Source organism: Catharus ustulatus, chromosome 6, assembly GCF_009819885.2.
Source record: "Catharus ustulatus isolate bCatUst1 chromosome 6, bCatUst1.pri.v2, whole genome shotgun sequence".
Lineage (NCBI taxonomy): Eukaryota > Metazoa > Chordata > Aves > Passeriformes > Turdidae > Catharus > Catharus ustulatus.
The window spans coordinates 21,595,740-21,618,797 of NC_046226.1; the positions used below are offsets into that span (position 1 = coordinate 21,595,740).

Consider the following 23,058-nt stretch of genomic DNA (forward strand, 5'->3'; position numbering starts at 1 on the left):
GAAATGTATCATCAGGATATTAAAGTTGGTTACCAGTCCCCAAGTGCTCTGGTAGGTTACTCAATTTGAGATTAAAAGGATAAATTAAAAAATGGTTGGAACTATAACAGGAGAATGCTGCCACTGCAACCATCTGTATACGCTTGGTTTAGTAAACTTGGGATACACTGTAGCTTCTGGATTCTACTTTTTCTGCAACAGAATTGTTTTGTGCACCTGATGAGAAGAGATGCTTCTTCTCTCTAGGCCTCAGTAATTTCATGATATTTAGTTTCCTTATGAAACTCAATTTTCAATGAAATGGAATTAACGATATTGTCCTATTTCAGTAGGATACTTTTAGCTGGCTCTAGACATGTAAACAGCTGTGAAATTGCAAGTAATAATTTATCTCATTTGTGCTTGCTTACAGCTACACTATTGTAACTCTTTGTGTGCTCCTGTATTTCTGCTCTGTAACTGGAGATAGGAATTAGAATTTTTAACCTGCCACTCATGTAAAATGTGAATCACCTCTGGTATTTAGGAAAAAATTCTAGTAACTACATGCGATTTTGAAGTACCACATAAACTTCACTGCTTGACTTAAATCTTGCAAATCGTCATGCCATGACACCATACTAAAGGACAGCCAGCTGAATGTGCAGCAAATAAATGAAAACCCCTTAGCAGTTATATACGTGACTTGTTCAAACACCATACAGGAGAAATATTTTTCATCTGATATGGAAAACAAATTAGACAATGCTAGCCCCAATTAGACATAAGTTAAATTCTGTGAAACACCCCTTTTTATCACACTTAAAACATGTGGAAAATACTGATCATACAGGGTTAAACTGGTCTCCAGCAGAATATAGGCAGATTCCAGGGGTGACCATATAGTCAGGAGCTCTGACATCCTATGTTCTCTGCTCCATGGCTCTGAGCTGCCTCAGGGCAGGAGAGGAGCAGCCCCTTCCTTCCTTCTTCTGCTGCTCCAAGCCCTGCAGCCTTACAAGAATTCTTGGTTTTTCATCTCATGTTGTGCTCTGCAGCCCTAAAGAAAACATCGCATTAGCTTTGCTGCAGAAAAAAATCGCTGCTACCCTTGGTGTGCCAGCAGAAAATAATTGAGAGGCACTTGAAATAAAGAGTTAACTCTATTATAAAAACATGTCCCAATCCCTCTTAAGTGAGTTTCAGCTATCCTTACTCATTTTTTTCCTTCTCAGGATTTTTCGATATAGAAAAAATAATGTGTAAAAAAAAAAAAATAAAGCCAGCTAGCACAGCAGGAGTTACATGCTGATTAGAAAAATTTTGCTTTGTTGGGGTGCAGGTTTGGGGGCGGGAGCAAATGAAGCAAATAAATGGTATTAATCTTTTAAACCTGAGAGTTTTAGCTATTGCATTAAAAATTTGGCAGTGGTATCTTCTAATCCCAAAGCCCAAGTATAGAGCATTATCCAGCAGACTGCATTCCTACACTTGACACCTCCCTAAAAGCTTTCTGTCATGTGTGCCAGTTTTATCGGCTACCTGGAGGACTAAAAGAGAATTCACTCACTAATTCCCAACCTCAGAGCAATCTTGCTCTGTTCCTTGAATGGCAGGGTGAATAGGGCACTATCTTTAGAAAGCCTTTGCTTGTTCAGTTACGCTACCTTGCTTTGCTACCAGCCCTGAGTCCAAACCATACTAGTGAGTAGAAGCAACAAAAGCATTCACTGGTGGTCTAATTCTGCTCTCCCTGCCTTGCCCTGAGGTGTGACTGCCTCTGATGTGGACCATGAAAGCTGATGAGCAGTTCACAAATGCGTGATGAAACACTGCAGGTCAAGACATGAGGAAAAAGTCAATATCCAAGTAAGCCTGCAGGAAGAACGTAAAGAGTTGGAGTAAAAATAACATAATTGGGACATAGCCAGAAATGAGGATTAGCATTAGACAACGTCAGTGACAATGACTGAAGAGGACTCCCAGTTGCATGTCTTTTACCAAAAATATCTTCACAAGTAACAACCTGCCCCAAGAAGAGCGAGGTCAGTGTCAAAACGCTGGAAGTGCCATTCCAGATGAAATCTAAGTCCACGTAGTGCAGTATGTGTCTGTGGCAGTAACCAGAGTCATACCCTGTGCTGAAAGGGCAGCAAACCTTGTTGTAAGAGGGAATTGATGTAGTTTAGTAGAAAAAATGATGCAGATGGAATAAATAGGCAAAATATTAGACACAAAATATTTTTCACGTCAAAAAACTAGTCTGTTACAGACTAGTTTTATCTGTGGTTGCTTCGTTGGCACACTAACACCACTGCAACCACAACAACACTATTAACTACAATCTGCTCTAGTACATTTTGGGAATATGTGCTTCTCTACCTCCTAGGTCTCATCTTCATTTCTGGGCATAAGCCTGTTTCTTATTCAGAGTGAAAGACCCATCACATTACCTTGTCAATGGCCACTGTGCAGCACAATCTCCTCAAAACCATGCAGAACCAACTTCCTGGTCCTCCACCAGAGGAATAAGGAAACATCAACCAGTTCAAAATAGATGTTGACAGATTTTGTATAATTAATATTGATATTTAACAAGTCCAGATTTCCTGCTCCTTTGTAAGTTCATCCACAAACACAATATGGGGTCTGAGGAACATGGTAACTGTCCTTTGATCCCATCCTCTTTTGAGTTATAAAATAAGATTTCATATTAAGATTTGGGGCAAGGGACAAACTGCTTGGAGTTTTGGTGCAGCACAATACACTGAGTGCATTATTTTTCCAAGTCACAGCTTCCCTTTTGGATTCTGACAAGGAAAGACTGACACACCGGATAAACCAGGGAAGAAATTACATCATCTGCAATCTGTTACTTTTACTCTTTTTTTAAGACACCTGAAGCAGATAAAAAGCAGAGAGGGGGAGTCAGATCCCCACTGGGTATAAGCTGGCATAGCTCTGCTATAGTCACTGAGTAGAATGAGTCAATACATTGATACCTACTGAGAAGTTATCCTGTGTACCTTAAATATTAACACCAGAGTCAACACGAAGGAAAAGGGAAAGGGGCTTTCACCTCATTTGTTCAGCTCTTCAGCCTAATGAATGTATAAGTTCCCTAATGAGCACAGACACATACACATACACACACATTCTTGCTAAAATAAGCCTGGCTGAGTCAGAGAGGCACTGTGGGACCCATCTGCCCCTGCTGATCAACCTCCTCCTCCCATCCACCCATCTGCTGCCCCAGAATACACCTTGCACTGCTACCACACTTCTGTGTCAGGCACAAAGTTCCCTGTGCAAGCAGAACAAATAAAAATAATAGCCTAGGCAGACTTCCAAAAGTCAATTATCTAAATGCTTTTTTTTATATTTACAAGGTAATTGGTCCACATTCTGCTATTACTGGTACCAACACAAACCTGGGAGATTGCAGTTAAAGACAGCAGAAAAGACCTAGGATGAGAACCAAGTACTCTCCTGCTGCATCTGAACTTAAAGCACAATTTGGCAGTATGGAGTATGCATTTCTGCATCTTTTTGTGCACATTGTACTAGTTCATGAACACATTATTTAACCTGGGGAAATATCAGAACTTTCCTTCATAAATGCATTTCAATCCAGATGATTGCTCAAACAGAAGTGTCCAAAATTTGGATTTAGAGGAAACCACAGCTGAGAGGCTGTTAGATGATAAGAAAAGTCTTATGGTATTTAAACATGTAACAGCCCAGAAACAGATAGTGTTGGATATATGTGTGAAGGTACCTTATACTTTTGTATAGCTTTCTCCTCTCTCTTAATTGCAGGAGTCAGTTAAAAAGACAATTTACATGCTCTGAAAGGCTGGGATTTGCAGCCCGGAAAGGAGAATGAAGAACAGCAGCAGCAGTGTCTGTTTTGGATCCCAGCACAAGCCATATATCATAGGCAGGACCTATGCATTGCCCCTCACTGCAAAATGAAGCTTTCCAAATTAGGTCCATTAGACTCAGTACTTCCCTCATATCTCTCTCCAGCACTGGCAGACAGAACCTTTGAGAATTCTCAGCTGTGTCATGCAGCTACAAAAATAATCCAGTTTTGGTCTCTCCTGAAAATCTCTGGCATGGACATAGTTATTTCTAAAACCAAATTTGACTGTGGCCAACAGCCTTTGGGGATATCTGCTGGATTGGGAAAGTTTAATACCAGACATGCTGGGCAAAGGACGAAAATACTTAATACTTCCATATTACATGTCAGGAATAAACATAAGGTGATTCAACTCAATCAACTCAATGCCTTCTTGTTCCTGTCACACCTGTAAATGCTACTGACTGTCATTCAGGGATATGCTTCTCTAGGACAAGCAATTTTCCCATGCAAGGGAAGTTCATCATCATTAGGTATGAAGGACTATCCTATCCCTCCTCATCTCCAGTCTCTGCTTCCTTTGGCAGTGTTCTGGTGCTGATTTTCTCAGATAATACAGTTGCTTTAATGTTTTAAAATTAAATACTTCTTAAATTGAAAAGTGATGTTTTAAAAACTACAGTATTTTACTTTTCAACATTTTTCATTTTTACAACATTTTAAATGCTAATTCTATTATCAAAAATGTTATGGAACTGTTATCAAAATGGTTATAACTGTAGTAAACCCCCTTAGAACATAAAATCCAAATCTATTTTGAACCCTATGAACAGAAAAAGCATCAAAACCTCTATATTGAAAGGGTAAGTAGGTAGAAACGTTATCCAGCCCAGCTCTTTAGTAAGTCAGGCAGTTAACTCACTCCTTGTTGCACTCTCCCTCTCTCCTCTCTTCTCCACACTGAAATGTAAGAAATACAAGCACTGAAATGAGGGTGGTATTCATTTCCTTTCAACACAACACAGACTGAATTTTCCACAGTCTACCACCCTACATACAAACCCATCAAGTAGTGTTTCTAGGGGTCTAGCTACCCACTTGCCACAATTTCATGTAAAAACTATGAACTATACAGGTTCAGAACACTCTGAATGAACAGCTTTACTGGGACATGCTTTGCAAGAAGAGACACAGAATGCTAAGTGGTCCTGACCACATGCATACATGCACACACCAGTGGTAGCCACTTGGGACTTCAGAGCTCTTTAGCTCCATAAAAAGAATGATCAGTGAATAGGAATTAGGGATCCTACTTGCCTTTTGCCTCTAAAATGCCAGTGCTAGTGAATAGCTGCATGTGAAATCAACAACAAAAATGGGAAGGGAGAAAAGAAAACCCTTTCTTGTGACATGAATTATGATCTTTTTAAAGAGTAATGGTGCACAGATCTCCCTCCTGTTTAAATGTTCTCTGGGAGCACAGCCTTACAGAGGTTCAGTGTAACAACTAAAAGGGTTGTCATGTTAAATGGAGCCAATGATGGCTACATTTCAATCCCCAGTTAATCATTTGCTCTCACCAGCATGGTAAAGCTGAGCATCCCAAATCTCCAGGACAGTTGTGCTAATGAAATAAGCAAAAAAAGTCAAGTGAGATGTTATCTGAGCCTGCCTGATGAGATTGCAGTTTGCAGACAACCCTGGCTTATCTTAGATGATGAACTATCGTGGATAAACAGAATGCATCAAGTCTGTTTCCCCAAGACCTTGACTTGCTGGTGGTAGGGGAATATGAATAACATCTAGGCATCTCAATATAGATTAAGTGAGGAACTGGATAAGATCACGGTGTTAATGAATATGCCCTTTAAAAATATCACCAAATACCTAGTCCAATAACCACACAGTGCAAAGCATTATGCTTCTGCAAACATTACTTTAGGGCAGGTAAATTGAGGTTAGAATCAGGGACTCTAAACGCAGTATGTCGTTGCAAACATACATAAGGTTTTCTATGTGTGCCCTTACAATAGTACCCAACTTTTACACGATTAAAAGCTACTGTCCCTCTGAAAATTCCTTGCAAAGCTGCCTCACTATCACAATTCTGACACATAAGACGAAACTGCAGTACTGGTTAGGATTATAAAACCAGAACATGCAAGATACAGAAAAAGGTTCTCAGACCCTGCTCTCTTCTGGATTCACAAACTATTTGTATAGTTTGTATAGTTTGTATACAAACTATATTCACTATGTATCAGTGATGTTAGCAAGAAACAGTTTGGTAAGAAGGACATAGAAAACTTGTAAAATGAAGACTGAATGTTGACCCACACACCTGTGATCTCACCAAAATTATATATTCTGTTTGATAACTGCCACTGAGAAACAAATTTTAAAACATCTAGTTTAGGCAGGCAAATAAATAACGAGTAGAGACACGCAAGTGAGTATACATTTATGCAAATATGACTGCATTATAGGTGTCTGAACAAGTTATTGTAATGCACTGCAATAATGCACCAGATTGTTTATCCTAAACAATGCATTGCCTAAATAGTGACTTGCTTGGGCTTTAAATTTATTTAGTTTTAAACACACAAAAAATATGGGTTCCTAGCAGTGATGATGGGATTGAGCCACAGCTCAGGCTTGCTCTAGCAGCAGGTTACAGACTGAATTTCTTGGTGCAGAAATAGAGCAGAAGTTCACTACGAAATCTTTTCGTAAGAGTATCAATGACACTTTAACAAGTCCACAACTACAGCTGGGTTTGGAAAAACCTACAGCACTGGGTTATTACACAATGACAGTTAAAATAATACCATGACCTTATAACTGATGTATGACATTGTTTCATGTCTTTGAATGATTTTTCTCAATTTCAGTGGCAGCAATTTCAGTTTAAAAATTCCTCTTCAATTAAAATCCCAGCTACAGAGTCATAATACAGCAAACACTCAGTTTTAAGCCTAAAACTGTGCAAAGAAGCATGGTTTAGAATACTCACTTTCAGAGCCCTAGTCACCTACAGCTAAAGTCCAGAAATTTTTCTCATTCCCCTGCTGTTCAAGCCACAATGTATCAAGTACAATAGAAACAACAACTATTTTAGGAGCCTTCTAGATTAATGCTTGTGTAACCCAGGCTTTCAGAATGGTTCTAATGGCATAGATGTGAGTTTTTGTTTGCATTTATTTTATGACTAGCATTGGTTGTGAATTTTCCACTGAAGGGTAATTCATCAGAAGTAAACTATTTTTAGGGATTTTTCTGTATTCAACTTTAAACATGTTTAGGCATTTAATAAGGTTTTGAGTTCCATTAAAATATGCTTTTTGTTTGGAAAGTTTAATAAATAAATACTTCAAAAATTTTAAAAATGTGATGGATCTATACCCATGATAATTAATAGTTATAAATGAGCAAGATTTGCCTTTAGTAGATCAATCAGTATAGAACAAAAAAATTCAAAACATAAAGAACATAAGCCCTATTCAGATCTAAGAATGTAGCAACAGCCTTCAAAACTACACGCAGGTTTATACCAATAGCTCCGAATTTAACACTGTAATCTAATAAATTAGTCAATTTGAGGCAAGAATACTTTTACCTGTAGATCCATGGGGAGTGGTACTAGCAACGCTAATAGGCTCTCTCCCTCGGTTGAACAGAGGGAGAACTAATTATTGCCTATAGGATATAAAGCATTCACAGGCAACAGGACATAAGAAAAAATACAACATACAGTAAATTATTACTGCTATCCTCAGCCCTTGACTTTTAGCAGCAACAAATTTTAGTTTCTAACATCTTTCTTTGAAACTGTTTTGAAGGACTCCCTTGAGGATCAGGGCTAATAGGTTAGAGTGGTTATTTGTGAAAAATGTTCTCCCCCTGTTAACTGGATATTTCTATTTACTCAGTGTCTGTGAGAGTTTGCCATGGTATATGGCAGGTTTCTGTTTTCCCCAGTTTTGGTTCCATGAGGACCTTTGCAAGCACTGGATGACTTTGCAACACTGATTAACAGGTTGGACCATACACATATTAAATCCAGGACTCTGGACTGTTTACTGTGAGTGACATTTTACTATGGTGACTACAGAAACCAGGCAGTCTGTGCTTGGTTTCATTAAATGAATTTTGTTCCTGGGGATGAATTTGGTAAGACTGTTGCAGAAGTAGACTGAAGTACAGGCATTGTAGGGAAGGAATGAGTTTTGGGAGAACATCTTTTAATGACATTAGTTTTCTAATGTTTAATGTTTCTAAAGTTTAATGTTTTTCTGTTTAAATTCTTGCATATGGTGTTAAGCCATAAGCAGATGTACACAATGGACATTTGTGCACAGAAAAAGGGTTGTATTACTGTTATTCTGCATCTGGTTCTTGGATGTTTCACAAAAAGATATGACCAATCTCTCTCAAGCAGTAACTGTTTAAAGAAGTTACTTGGACTGATTTCTGTATTCCTTAGAATAGCCAATTCAACATTTTCAGATTTTGGGGTTTTGTCCACATAGAAAAAAGTAAAAAATCTCGAGTAAAATAGATGGGACAGCTCTTTATTCTCTGTACCCTACTATACTCACATCATACATTACAACAACAAATGGAAGTCCTTTCTGCCCAGGTCATAAGTTCCCTGCAATCCCTTTTCTGTGGCTGAGTCTGCGAACTGCTAGACAAATACAAGAGATCAATAAAGATTTTCATCTGAAGTTGGCAAAATGTACAGCCAAGGCTGAAACTGGGATACTCAGGTCAGAGCTACTTCTTTAGATAGGCAGGTACAGATTGTGACAGCAAGGGAACTGATGTGACCTGTAGCCAGCTGAGAGCACGACTACAGCACAACAGACTCTTCTTGATGCTAAATGTCTTCTGGTTTGCAATGGCAAAAGTAAGATCAGGCTGGTTATGTCTCTCAAGACTAGGAAATATGCAAATATTTCAACTCCCCATTACCACCTGGGAGTTTAGAATACACAGAGGTCAAGCTCTGATTTGCCTAGAGTGACAGTAGAAGGCAAGGTTAAACCATGACACATACCCACAAGTTGTTGCCATATTCCTTGCTTAGACTACTCTGCCTCTTTCTTTTTGGGACACTCTCATGTGAAAGCTGCTCTCTGGGAGATTTACATTAGTTTAGATGAAAACACTGAATAGAAAAGACTTATTTCCATGCACCATGGACTGTAACTGAAACACTGTGAGTACATGGCAGCTGCTGTCTGACACTGGACACAACAGGCTTAATGTCACAGTTTGGAGGCAGAAGAGAAAACATTTCTGGCAGCATTTAACATAGCTGAGGTTATTATTACTAGACACAAATGCAAACAAAACCAGCTTTTCTGCAAAGCAATGTGTAGTCTCTCACACACACATCATACTTCCACTCCTCAGAAATCCATGATGTGGGTTGCTATTAGGAAGAAAAAGAAGGTAAATGCTGTAATTCATGTGCAGCAAGCCAAATATTTCAGGAAGATACGCACAAGCACTGTACCAACAATCTACCCACAAATAATAATTTTTAAAGAAAAAAAAAGTATTTTAGACATATTAGACCGAAAGTACATGGATGAATTAATTGTGATGGTCAATGCTTCCTGGTAGTGTCAAGCTAATTATTCATGTGCCTCCCTTCCCTGTGTATTTATTTGAGCAAAGAAATCCTGGACAGAAACTCAACCATGTCACCATGCAAGAGCAATGTGAGAAGTGCCCTGGATCGGATGCCACCAGTGCCAGCCACATTCAGATAACCTAAATTCTATTAACCTTCAAAGCCTGTTAGGTGCTTCCAATTAGGCACTCTGATAACCTGGACTGAAGTGACAAAAAGCAGTAAACTCTGAGATTTCAGCAAAGCTCAGGCTGTTTAAATGTGGCAACAGTTTCTGACTCAGCAAACTGCTTTGCCTCTCCATGTCCCATTTTCTTATCTTAGAATAAGAAATACAAAAACTGGTTGCTTGCCCTCTATCAGTGCTGTGATGGTCTAAGAAGCTGCATAAAATGCTTTGAGATGGCAATTTAAAAATAGCTAAGGAAAAAGTGAGTAAAAGGAAAAGACTTACTAATACAGAACAACATATGAAATATTATAACCATGATAAAACTGCAATGAGTCTCCTCAGCTCTTTACAGCATAAGGTGATCACCATTTGTGAGGTCAAGGAAAAAAAAATACAATCCTCCCTTGGGATTTAATACAATTAAATGTATCAAAGAGGTTATTTGCATCCATCTGTAGCAGCTGGCACTGGCCACAGTCAAGAGACAGAATACCAGACCAGATGGACCAGTGTATACAGAAATTCTTGTAATCTTCTGTGATTAATTTCTTCCTTCAGGTTGGATATGTCTCTTCAAATTGTGTATCAGCATCTAACCATAACTGGTGCTGACTTACCATTGATTGTACTGTGAGTTTATCTGCAGCTCAGCATTCTGGGACAGTTTAGTCCCTTGCTTACCTCAACTCTAAAGCAGGATTTCTTTATCAGTGAATTTCTACATTCACTGACACATTTTCCAAGCTTTGTCCTCAGAGATTACTGACAGAGTCCATGACTCAACTGTAATTTGAACCAACAATCTTTTTCAGTTCCTGAATCTTTGCTACTTTAAGACTGCAGACTACAAAACTATAGACTATAAGACTCCAAGTGATTTTCTAATAGTACAGTCTTGTCCATGAACTCATAGAGCCTAGGTTTGCATGGCAGGATACTAAAACTTTCCCACAAATTCTTTTGGAATGACTGCACCGTTTTTCTGTGATTCATGTGAAGACATGCAAAGCAAGGGTGAAGTAAAACAGCAAAGATAACAGAAATCTTGTCTTTTACAAGTCACCTATTGCTTTTTTTTTTTTGTTTGAGGACCATGTAGGGAAGAATAATCAATTATTTTTAACCCCTATTTTATTTATAAATAATTTACTTTACAAAGAATTATCAATCATTAGCACTGCAGTACAAAATGGTGCCATTGCATTATTATACCACATCAGGGACTTCATATCCATATTTGAAACTTCTTGACCAACTAGAACTTCTGTAAATATGGTCAAGTTCAGCTACAAGAAGGCCAGGGGCTGAATCATGCTCTCTAGTAGGTGCCCTTGAATCCAGGAATCCAAAAAGGTTATGGAAAAGGGTTGCCGTAGAACCGTTGCTCAGGCAGTGAAATGGGATAAAAGAAAGAGCGCTTGCAGATATAACTGCTTTGTCACTATATACTGTTTAGAGGGAAATGCTCTCTACACACAGCCCCTAGCTCTTTCCTGTATCTGAACTCAGCTTCCTTATGGACATGAATTAAGCATCGTCCCAAACCTCAGCAGAAATCTAAAAACCAGGCAGTGCTTCTGAAGAGAAGCAAGTTTCCCCAAAGAGAAGTAGTGCACACATCGCCATGAACACATAGAGAGGTGCCCTGGCAAAAATGCCCACTATTCAGACACTTCATTTGAACAAACTGCTCCTCAGTCTCTTGCTGAGTAACAGAGGAGCACAGACACAGCAAGCACACACCCTGAGGCAGCACTGCTGACTGCCATACAGCCCTGCCTTTACCTGGGCCTGTCCTAGTGACCTTCTTAGGAACACAAATAAAGCACTGCACAGCTCTCCTCTTGCCAAGCAGCAGCAGAATCCACCCTTTCTCCATCCATTAAAAAAAAGTGCCTTGAGTCTTTAGACTGATAGGTAATAAGTTAAGCTTATTAATGTCTTGTTCTAGATATTGACAATAAGACTTCAAAAAAATGTGGTGAAAAAAAATAATAAAAATAATAAAAAAAGAAACCTAAATGGATGATTCAATTATCACAGTAACTGGACTTATAAAACATATAGAATATTCTGAAGACTAGATCCAAGGTCAAAAAAGTGTGAGGCTAAAAGAGCCCTGTACATTGAACATCAGCAGCTTGGGGCTCTGGGAGACAAGATGCTTATCCCACAGCCTTTCTTCAGAGTACTTGAAACTCCTCAGCTCAGATGAAGAGGAGCCAGTAGGGCAGCCACTTTGCTGAGCTCTGCTACTGCTCCTTCCTGTCCTGTTTATTTAGTTTTATTTAGCTTCAAATTGTCTGTCTCCTTTCTTGAGAATTACTTGGGTCTTTAATGGCTCTTCTCATGCTTCCCTCCTTTACTTCTGATCAAAGAGAAAGAAAGAATGGGAACAAATTTACACTTCAGCTTAATTTCATCTTCCTCCTCTTTACTCCCTCCCCTGTTCTTTCCCTTGATTGCAGAAATCACCTTAACAATTTTGTTCACAAATCAGTTGACTGAAAGGTTGCAGACAAAACCTAACTTGTCACAGAAGCAGAAGACAACCAACAGTGACAATGAAAGTACAGCTTTTGGGTGCCTGGTCTAAAAAATCCCTTCAGATTTCTAAAACCAGCAAAGAGAAATGCATGTCCACAATGCTCCTCAAAGCAGTAAATGAAACCACCACCAGCAGGAGAAACTGCTCTCACAAAGAAAGGACGGAAACAAAACACTGCATCTAACCACACAGTCCTGGCATTTCCCATGTTTCTGACAATGTGTTCTTAGGATGACAATCAATATTTCTTTGCAGAACTAGCTTCCAAAAAAGGCACCCATCCTTCTCAGGACTTCTTCCAAAGAGAGAACCAGGAGCCATACCACTGTGATGTTCCTTAAATTCCAAGGACCAAATATTCTGGCTGAAGTTTGAAGATACCTTTCTAGAACGCTGGGAAAGAAAAGTAACAGTAGATTTATTTTCCTTTCATATGTGTTATGTCAGGATCTAGCAAGATTTTTAAAAATCATCATATTTTTGCACTACAACATAGAGAAACTGAATCACCTGGCAATGTATGATTCACCATCCAGTATGTAAAGGTAAGACAGGAGCACAGTTAGGGAAAATGTTTGGGGGTACCATGCGGATGATGAGAAAAAATCTCTTCAGCACTGCTCATAAACAATTGGAATATGACTTCAGTGACATCAATGGCAAAATGGCAAATTTTCTATCCAAGGAATGTACAAAAGGCTCAGATTTTGACCATTTTTCAAGCAATTATCAAGTATTAATTAGACCAGTAGGGAAGGCTGTTCATTTTGCCAGTGTATATTTCCTAATGACTGGGCCAGGAAAAGTAGCTGAGTACATGGCTTGTTAAATAGAAATTAACTTGTCTGGAATAACAATTACCTGAACTGAAATAAGCTTTGATACACACTACTGGCGGAATTTGCCACCCTGCCATTAAGCAGAATTTGCCACCTTGATATTTGGTTACAAGATATATTCCTTTTATACTAAGCAAATGCACATAAATTCTGAAGGACAGGCGCCCACATCCCCTTGTTCTGTTCCAGCCCACTGCAATCCTGGCATGTTCATAGTGCCTAGTGTCAGAAAAATAAGTTACACAGTAAATGGATGTTTGTAGGGCACAGACACTTTTTATCTCCAGATTCTCCTTAAAAAAAAACCCAAAAAACTTTGAAAAGAAGATAGTAAGAATTCTCTGCTCCGTTTCTCTTCTTCAAGCCTCTATAAGGTGCTGAATACATTTCTCAAGGAAAATTAATTTCTTTGTCTTTTCCTTGCCTCTAATGAACTGCCTCTGAATGCATGAGGGGACAGAAAGGAGAGCATTATCTCCATGGTGAGATAATAAAAAGTGAAAATGCATTCAAAGCCATCAGTATCTTCCAAACTTACACTGACAGAAATATGCTGGACTGTAGACAGGGAAGCAAGATCAGGGAAACTTAGAATAGCTTTGGCATTCATTACTAAACTACAAAGAAAAGATGACATTGGGGGAACAGAGGTCATCCTACAGAGACATTACACAAGCACATGACCAGATGTAGGCCACATAAACTGAGGATCACTCAAGGCCCTATCCAGGCCACCAGCTTTCCTAAACACTGTACTCAGTGCACATCAGTGAATGACAAACTCTCCTGTGAAAGCTCAGAACATCATAATTATCAGTAGCATAATCAGAATATGAGAAAAGCTGATATGAGCGACCATCAGACAAGTAAACCAGGAATAAATAAAGGAAAAAGAAAAATGTCAGGTTTCAGCCTACTGTTTCCACTTCTATTTCACCAGATACTAAAAGATACACAGTGCTTGTGAGAAAACATGCCTATATAACTGCAAGCCCCAAGAGTCTTTGGAGTGAAACTGTCTCAGATGACCACCATAACTCAGGAAGTTACAAAAGATGAAGGCTTTAATGCAAAAAACACAGAAATTCTTAAGTGTTAAATGAGACAGTGAGAATCTTTCCAGAGCAGAAGCCAAGCAGAGACCTTGGCAGAACCCACTTTCTATATGTAGTCCAGTCAATGTAACTACCAAATAAAATGAATCAATTAAAAGAAAAAAAAAATTCTCATTTTATTTTTTCTATTTTAAAAAAATTCTCTTCTTTGGAAACACCTGCATTTCTCTAACAATTTCAGGTCTATTGTATCTATTATGTGTTCTCGCCCTTAAACACCCTCTAGCTGACTTTCCAAAGCTACTTGGGGAATTTCCAGACTCTGCTGCCTTGTCCTCATGCTCATGGTTGAAATCTTCATCAGAAAAGGAGGACTTTTGTGTACTGAAACATTGATAGCTGAGACAGCAAACACCAGAACCAGCTAAACAGAAATACTTTCAGACCTCACCCCTGTAAAGTCTCCACTGGCTGGAGTTATTAAGCAAACCAGTTGGAGCAGGAGCAGCAGGCTGCTGTAAATGCAGGATCATGACAGGAAGCCGTGAAAACCCTCACTGGGCAGTGCAGCAGATGAGCAAGGAAACAAAGGATTCCCCAAACATGTCCAGAAAATCAGTTCTTGTCATGCAGCATGACGTTAAAGATTGAACTCTTGGAAAAAATCCAAACTTCACCTCCCCGTTCCTTCCAATACTTCGATCGCCTTAATTTAGATAAATAACCTTCCAATAATTTGACCAGATTAATATGATGAGTTTATTCTTAATTCAAAATCAAGTTCCAAGGATAGCACAGAAACTGATTCCCTCTGAAGTTATTAAATGGAGCCTAGATTGCTGACTAAACTGATGGTACTCTCTTCCTGAGCCCTCTGGAAAACAGTCTTCCCTCATTCTTTACCATGTGGTATGCACAGAATAAGTAAATGGTCTTTTTTTAGCAATATTTTTACGTCTTTCTGATTCGTTCACTCTCTCCCTTGATCATCTGCAGACACAAGACACTCTGTAGATTGCAAAATACTTCCCCCTCTTCTGCCCTCCCATCATCAAGAACGCAAAAAGATGAAAGATGCAAGACTAAGATGATAAAGTAAACCTTAGCACTGGATTGATTTAGTAATGTCCTTTATCAGTTCCACTATTCATGCTTCACAACCACTACAGTTCCACTAACTTCATTTTCATCTTAATACACCATATAGAAAAGCAGCCTAAATATACATCCCCAGATATAAAGCGTATAATCTGTAAACAGGAACAGGCAGATCATTTCCATTAGTTTCTTATGTAGCAAAAACCAGAATTTACACCCAAAGCATGTAATTATATTCAAATTCTAAAAGATAGTTTTGGAAGTACTTTAAATTCATAGTTTTGGGGAAAGTCACTCAGGGATATAAGTAGTTGTTTTAATGTGCAAAAACAACACACGCACACAGAATGCAAGAGAAGTAATATGCAAGAGTGGGGAGAGAGCCATGGTGAACCACAGGTCCCTCCTCCAGTGGCTCCCTGGAGTTGGGCACAGCCAGCACTCTGCCAAAATGCTCTCCTGCTCCTTCAGAAACACCAATGCTGGGATTCGGCACAAGAGCCTATCCAGGCTTTAAAGCCATAAGGGAAAACACTACCAGGATCAACGCTCAAAATTTGAAGGGGTCCTGCTTGTCCTTCAAGAAGAGCTACTAGCAGCCTCCTATTTTAAGGTCCTCTGACATCTAAAGCCCAAGAAGACTACTTGGATTTCATTCATTCCTATGGCTCCTGGCCAGGGATCTCAAAGTACGCAGATGCACCAGAACTGTTTGCCTCATCTAGGTGAAAAAAAATGGTTTTCTCTCAATTTCACAGATGAGGAAAATGTAAGAAAGTAATATGATGTCATGTCATGGTTGTACAACAAATCAGAGCCATCAGTCAACTGCACATTGTCTTGTGTACAGAGGTTAGACCGAAGACATAAAAACCATCTTTTTTTTTCTTTTATGCTACTACAAATGAGTTTTCGTAGTTATCAAAGACCACCAGATAAGCAAGTGCAAAAAACAAACAAAAAACCCCAAACAACAACAACAACAAAGAAAAACCAAACAAAAACAAACAAACAACAACAACAGAAACAAAAACAAATTAAAAAAAAACAAAACCAAGGCAGTCAATCAGCACAGGACTGTCATCCTGGGCAACTACACAGAGAGCTGGTCTTCTTAAAGCACAGCACACAGAAAAGGGAAAAAACAAGCATGGTCATCCTTTGTACATCCCAGACAAAATTTAGACTCCTTGCACTTAAAAGCTCCAGCTCTTAATTCAGTTTCCTTCTATACAGCAAACTGTGGAACTTCCCCCCCACCAGCTGGAGATTATTCTGTTCTTGTCAGTATTGCCACAAGTGCACATGATCTAGGTGCATTTTCCTCTTTCTAGTGAGATATGTAAGAAATTTGGAGCTCCCAACAGCACAGTATATAATAACCCAGTGGCTAATAATAATGACCTAGAACAGTCATACGTTGTTCAAGCATACATTTTCATGCCATGGCAAAAGAAGAGAAAGAAAACAAGAAAAACTAGCCAGAATTATTACAAAAAAAACACTTTATCTTTTTAAATATAGAAATTATCTAAAAGGTAACATTGTCATTCTGCAGTATTCTGACTACATAGCAGATGTCACACAACCGTATATTCTTTACAACAATGCCTATACAAAGCATACAGCAGAATCCTTCATCTGTCTTTAAAATGTAGTCACTTCTGCAGCAGTTGCTTGAAAAGTCAGAGGTGTATTACCCAAAAGCAGAAACAATAAAGAAAAGAAACCTCTCTCCAGTGGAAATTGCAAAGGAAATACAAGGAGGAAGAAAGCCCTGATCTAATTCTGACTAGGACTAGCATTGCACGTTTTGCAAAAGGGGCAATCTCATTTTGAGGAAACAGTTTTTATACATACCAGACTTTTTCGGTGTTCAACTACTGAAAATGGTGCTTTTTTAGAAGAGTTACAGAGTCAGCACAGGGAGGGAAAAAGCCCAGCTATGATCACTTAAAACTCCAAGTGAGTGAGTTTGGATGCTTTGATTTCTGGATAGCCATCTTGAGATAATTTAAGGAGATTTCCTTTAAAAATAATTAATAATTGTTAATATCTCTGAGGAAGGGAATGTAAACATTCAGGCATACAGCAGCACTAGTCTTTGCCAAAAAATTAGTCTTCATTGTTGATACGGGAATAAAGGCAAGCCACAGAAAGTAGACAGACTTGTAGCTTTTCACCTTTGCAGAACTTAATTGCAAACTTAATTTCAGCTCCGAGTGAAGTTCATTTTGCTGGATTGCTGACTGCTCTGTACAGAGCAACTTTTTCCATTTTGTTAAAGCTTCCAATCTTTGCTCAAAGAAATCTGGTGAAGGAAGAACAGGAAAGGTCCTGCTTTGTACTGGGGAATGGGCAGTGCCAAGGATGGGGAATTTGTTTCCTATCCTAAAGAAAAGGCAGGATTGCAAGAACATAGAATCTTGAGATGAAGAATAGGTCACCCTGGAGGAGCAGCAAGGACATACGTATTTTAAAAAGGGTACACTGCTAGAGTTGTGTGTGGCAATCTTTGACACTGGTCTGCAGAACACTTGCTTGTTTTCTGGTAACACTCTCTCGATTTGTCCAAGCATTCACTCTCATTCGCTGATTTAAAAAAATATATACAACAAGGAAAGGCTTCATATAAATATCAGAACTTCTAGGAACTGATTCAGGCCTGAGAGTTATACCCACAAGAGCTGGTGATTGCTTACTACCAGTTCTCACAAGGAGATCCACACTTTTTCCTATGACTAGTGCAACAACCTAGGCTAGCCTAGGCCCCACAAAGAGAAACTGAAGAGAAACTATCCTGTGCCCAACATTGCACCCATAGCTGCAGCGCAGTCCCTGCAGGCAGGGGCAATCGCACAAGGCATCACACACTGCCTCTGTGTGCCCCTGCTCCAGAGCCATTAAGGACAACCAGAGAACAAACAGCTGGAGGAGAAAAAGAAAAAAAAAGCTAATTAATTCATCACTAAGACCAAACATGCACAAATCCCTTCATTTTCTCTGTCAACCAGAGACACGCATTATTCATCAGCTGAGGCAATGAGGATGTGGAAAGAGGGGCTATGAAGTCACTGCTGCAGGCTCCGGTAAAGCAGTTGACCCAGCACAGCACTAAATTGCCCAGGGGAGACGGGAAGATTCAGCACATGTGAACTTTCAATAAACACAGCCCCAACTTTGTTCCTCCCTCTGTTTCACAAGCCCCCAATGAAACTAAAAGGAATCAAGGGTTTCCCTTCCTATTATTCAGGGATGAAGATTCTGCTAGTCTAGGAAGGTCCTCACACGGAAAAAAGATTTGTTCTAACTTGCTGAAGTCCCCTGCCTGGCCAGGTTCATTCCTCTGCTGACAAGGAGGCAAACCTGTTCGAAAGACTTTCTCCTTGAGAAGATGTGCTGTGCCAAGTTTTGCATTTGCAGGTTACAGCCCAACTACCGTAAAGCACCAGCTCGGTGATTTCAGAATTAACTCTCATAACACCAGCACAGTAGCGACTGCCAGATCTGGGTCTGGTCCTGCTCCAGGTAAGCCACAAGAAGGTATTCCACCGACTTTAAAGGAGCACTAGACACAGACTCCAAACAAGTGTTCACTTATCATGAGACATTTAATTTTCCTCTGTGCTAGATATTAGTTTGCTTCTTCAAACACACTGAAATCCACTGGGATATAGGAGAAAAAAGGAAAATATGTTAAATAGAAGACTGAGTCCCAATGGTCAGCCCTATGGGGCTGGAAGACAACACAGCAGGGTGGCCATGATCCTGATCTGATTCCTTCCAAAACCAGTATTAATGTAGCCACCAAGAAGGGCATCAATCAGAATGAATTTCTTATTTCCCTCCAGGAAAAAAAAATCAAAATCCCAAGAAACACAGGGAGTACACAGCCTTCTTGGAATCTGTCTCCTCAATGCTGTTACAGATCCAAGTTCCAAGGGCCTCTGTTGTGCAACAGTGAAAGAACACACAAAAATAAACCATGCATGTTTCCAAGACCAGCTGTCTTTGTGGTCTCTTCTTCCTCTCTCAATCTCCCCCTCTGTGTCCACCCCATTCACCTCCTTATTCATGGCCAAAGACGTTTTTTTTATGTAGCTTTGCTACACAGCATGATGAGGAAAGAAAAATTTAAAAAACAACCAAAAGAAAACCCCCCAAAAAACCCAAACAACTCACACTGACTTATGCACTAGCCTGAGCTCCCTGAGCTCTCTATTTCCCTTGATTCCTTTCAGCAATGGGGACACCGAAAAAAATGCCTGTTTCTCACTGAAGTTGATAACGCTTTTGCCCCTAGCTCTTAAATGAGGCTTTGCTTGACTTTCAGGCCAGATGGAAAAGCCATCAAGGAGAAAAGAGCTATCATTTCTTAAACAGGAAACACACTGTAGACTCTCACACAGACTTTTACTGCAAAGCCAAACACTATCATATTTTGTGACATCCCCTCTCCTTTCCGCACAAGTGACCTACGAGCCAGGCTTTGCTATCCCCTTTCATCACAGGAGAACTAAGCTACATAAGCTGGGCTGTTGAAAACCGTTTGAGGCAGTGACTGGCTGATCCTTCATATTTCTTGCTTTAGCACAACAGGGACTCTCTCACATGGTCCTCAAGCATTGCTGCAAATAACAGGGCTCCTGCTGCTAGTGATTAATAACCCATAACTGAGTTTCACAAGGGTGGTGCTTAACAGATGGTCTTGATGTCTGGCATGGCATTGGTTCCCTTCCCATGTGGGGCCTGAATGTTTCTCTTGCATTTTAGGATGGATTTGAACTTTGGAGTAGAAGTAGGAGTTTGATAGGTTGAAAGGATAGTGCCAGTTGTGTCTGCAGAAATGGCTGGGCTGAACACCTCCCCCTCAACCTACTGCACCCACTGCCACTTCAGTCCTGAGTCCTTGCCTCTGCAGCACAGAGCTATTCTGCAGTGCCCTGGGCTCCCCCTCCCGCACTGCCAGAGCATCGACGACCTACCTTGCAGAGCTCCCTGTCACCCTCTTCCAGTGCCCTCCAGAAGCTCTGCCAGAGCACCTCCTGCTAGCACACCCTGCTCCGCTGGTGCTCAGCTGTGACCTGCAGCATCTGCCTCCTGGCTGTGTTCCTGAGCCCTTTCCCTCTCCAACGCGCCTCGGCTCAGACCTGCAATACCAGCCTTCTTCTACAACTCTGCCAATGCACCTAGGGACTTCATTGAAGATCCATTCATTGTTGTGCCATCTGAACCCTTCAGACTGCTCTGCTGGTCGCCTGAGCACATAACCAGGATGCTCCAGGTTTCAATATCTGTGTAACCCTGACACAGCCCTGCCAGCACACCTTCATAGTCCCTGCTGCAGCCATGTCATGCGGCATTTCAACCAACTGTGCCAGGGCTCTTCCTTCCCTCTTCTTCGAAGTGTTCCTATGCCTCATTTCTAATACTAGTTCTCGTTCTTCTGGCCCTGCACAAATGTGAATCTCTATGATGGAAGGCCAGATCTGACCCTGACCTGAAGCTGTGGAGGGAAAAGGCCAGGCCTTGGCCTGCCTGCCTCTCCCAGCTGATAAGACTGCAAACAGAAGTTAAGGGACAAGGACAGAAGACAGGAGAAGATGGAGATGAGGGAGAGCCCCCATGTCAGACAGGCCTAGGCCAACTTCTGTCAGGATGGGGAGACTTGAGATAGCTGGGTAAGAGGCTGTGTAGGTCCAGCTGATGAACATTGCTCAGCATTTCAGGGGCACAACGCTGGCACTCACTCGGCATCTCTCAGACACACTCTTCCCTTTCCCTCTTGCTGCCAGAGTGAAAACCTACTCCCTATTATTTCCTGCCCCAGGGTTTTTGGCAGTAGGACACTAGCAGGTACCAAGCAGGAAGCCAGGAGCAGGAATGAGACCTTGCCTTTTCCTTAGTACGCCCTTCCTATGCTCACCCAGGAACGCTGCGAGCGCGCAGACAGGGGAGGAGCGGCGGCGGCAATTCCCCGAGCCCCCGGCTGGCCCTCCCGCAGCTGGGCGACCGGGAAACGAGGGGGCCGGCGGGGAAGATGAGCTGCTGCAATGACCGTGTCAGCCGCTACAAGCTAGGGAGTTAGCGATGCCCCGTCGCAGGATCCCAGCGGGACAGCAGCGGATGCCCTTCCGCCGTCCCGAGCTGTTCGGCGCTGCCGTCTGACACGGAGCGACCCGAGCCCGCCCGGCCCCCACCCTCCGTCCTGCCGGACCACACCGGCCGGGAAGTTGGCTCTGGGAGCGGCGTGTCCTCAGCCCTAGGCTCTGCTCGGGGAGGCGGCAGGAGAGGAGCGGAGGGTTAACAGGGAGGGGAGCGAACGGCAGAAACATGAGGGGCAGGGAGGACCCCCCTCCCCCGGCGACACGGCCATCGTCCCTGCTCCCCGCTGCTGCTCCAACTGCTCTGCGAAAAGGTTAGAAAGAAACAAGAGTGGGAACCCACCGTGTCCTCCTCGGAGGGAGACAGGGGAGCGGTAGATAGAGATAGGCACAGAGTGGTGCTTGCTGCCGTGGAAGTGATGCTCATACTGAGCCTGAGAAACAGACGAGGAAGAGGAGGCAGAAGAAGCCACGTTAGAGGAACTCCACACAGAGCTGACGATACATCCCCAAAAGAGGGAGCACATCCACAGGGTCCAGGCGGGGCGGCGTCCCGGGCAAATGCTGGGGTCTATTCTCAGGTGCATGGTCAAGGCACAAGACACCTACAGACGGGCAGTCTGAATTCCAGCCAGGGAGACAGAATAACGTTCATGATGCCAGGGGACCCATGCTAGCAGAAAGGAGAGTCGCTTCCGAGGCTCTAGGGGTGTGCGTGTGTGCTCAAGAAGAAAAGAGACAGTGTGTGTGCGAGAGAGCGAGTGCTAGCAGGGAAGGGGAGGGATGGGGGAAGGTTAGTAACCACACAGAGACGAATAAGACGCGCCGTTTCCCAGGGCTGGATCTATTGTGGCAGGAACCCCGCGGCCGTACCGAGCCTCCAGGAGTGCGCAGGAAAACCGCACATGTCCGCACGAGGGTCCTGTTCAGGTTCCTCCAGGATCACGGGGTCCTTGAGGACTTTTCCCTGCCTGCGATCCCCGTCTCTCACTTTGCTGAGAGGGACTATTAAAAACGAAAAAGAAGAAATAAGCCAGGGACCCCAGGTAAATTTTTGATTTTTTTTTTTTTTAATCCAAATTCCGGGGGGTTTCTCTTGCTTCTCCACTAGCAAGTGTTGCAATGCAGAACTGCTAGGACACGCACACGCGCGCGCACACACACACACACATACACACACACACAGAGCGATCTAGATTGTTATCCTCCTTCCACCGAATCCAGGCGACCGAGGGCTCAGCCGATTAACCCTGCGCAGCCGTCGAGCGCATCGCCAGGTCCTCGCGGGCGGGCGGGCGCGTTGGAGCAGCCGGGGCGGGCGGCGCGGTCCGGGCGCGGAGCGAGCGGAGCTGGGGCGGGTGCGGGCGGCCGGCGCCAAGTGCGGGCAACTCGGCGGCGCAGGTGAAGCGCAGGCGGGGCGGCCGGGGAAGCGGCTCCGCCAATGGGCGAGCCGCATGCAAATGTCCCGGCGCCGGGCAGCCAATGGGGGCGGCAGCAGCGCTGCGCAGAGGGACTGGCTGGCTCCGGGGGAGGCGGGGCCGGCGCGCGGCACCGCCCCCGCCATTCATGCGCTCGTGCGGTCCCGCGCGCCCCGGCCCCGCGGCCCCCGGGAACACCCGGCTGCCGGAGCCGGCCGCACCGGGAACCGGAGCCGGGAGCCGGAGCCGCCCGCGGCCGCTGCCTGCCCCGAGCGGCCCCGGCGAAACGCGCCCAGCGCGGCCGTGCGGGACGGGACCTCCTCCCGTGCCGCCGTCCCG

General features: G+C 42.5%; 1 protein-coding gene and 1 long non-coding RNA gene across 33 annotated transcripts in view; one reads left to right on the forward strand and one right to left on the reverse strand.

Moving 5' to 3' along the window:
- NRXN3 (neurexin 3) overlaps positions 1 to 23,058 on the reverse strand; it is a 967,067-nt gene that overhangs the window by 330,360 nt on the left and 613,649 nt on the right. For 2 of the 32 annotated variants that reach the window (XM_033061716.2, XM_033061715.2), the window contains exon 1: positions 21,645 to 22,297. The exons of 26 other annotated variants lie outside the window; for them this stretch is intronic. In XM_033061716.2, the coding sequence (XP_032917607.1) occupies positions 21,645 to 21,888 (244 nt within the window). In that variant the 5' untranslated portion in view covers positions 21,889 to 22,297. Of the gene's footprint in view, positions 1 to 21,644; positions 22,315 to 23,058 lie in introns of those variants that run through there. 4 more of the 32 variants (XM_033061725.2, XM_033061726.2, XM_033061723.2 and 1 more) reach the window with 4 other exon arrangements.
- LOC116997276 overlaps positions 22,267 to 23,058 on the forward strand; it is a 136,089-nt gene continuing 135,297 nt past the window's right edge. Inside the window, exon 1 of the long non-coding RNA XR_004418148.1 lies at positions 22,267 to 22,347. This is a non-coding gene — a long non-coding RNA (uncharacterized LOC116997276). The remainder of the gene's footprint in view (positions 22,348 to 23,058) is intronic.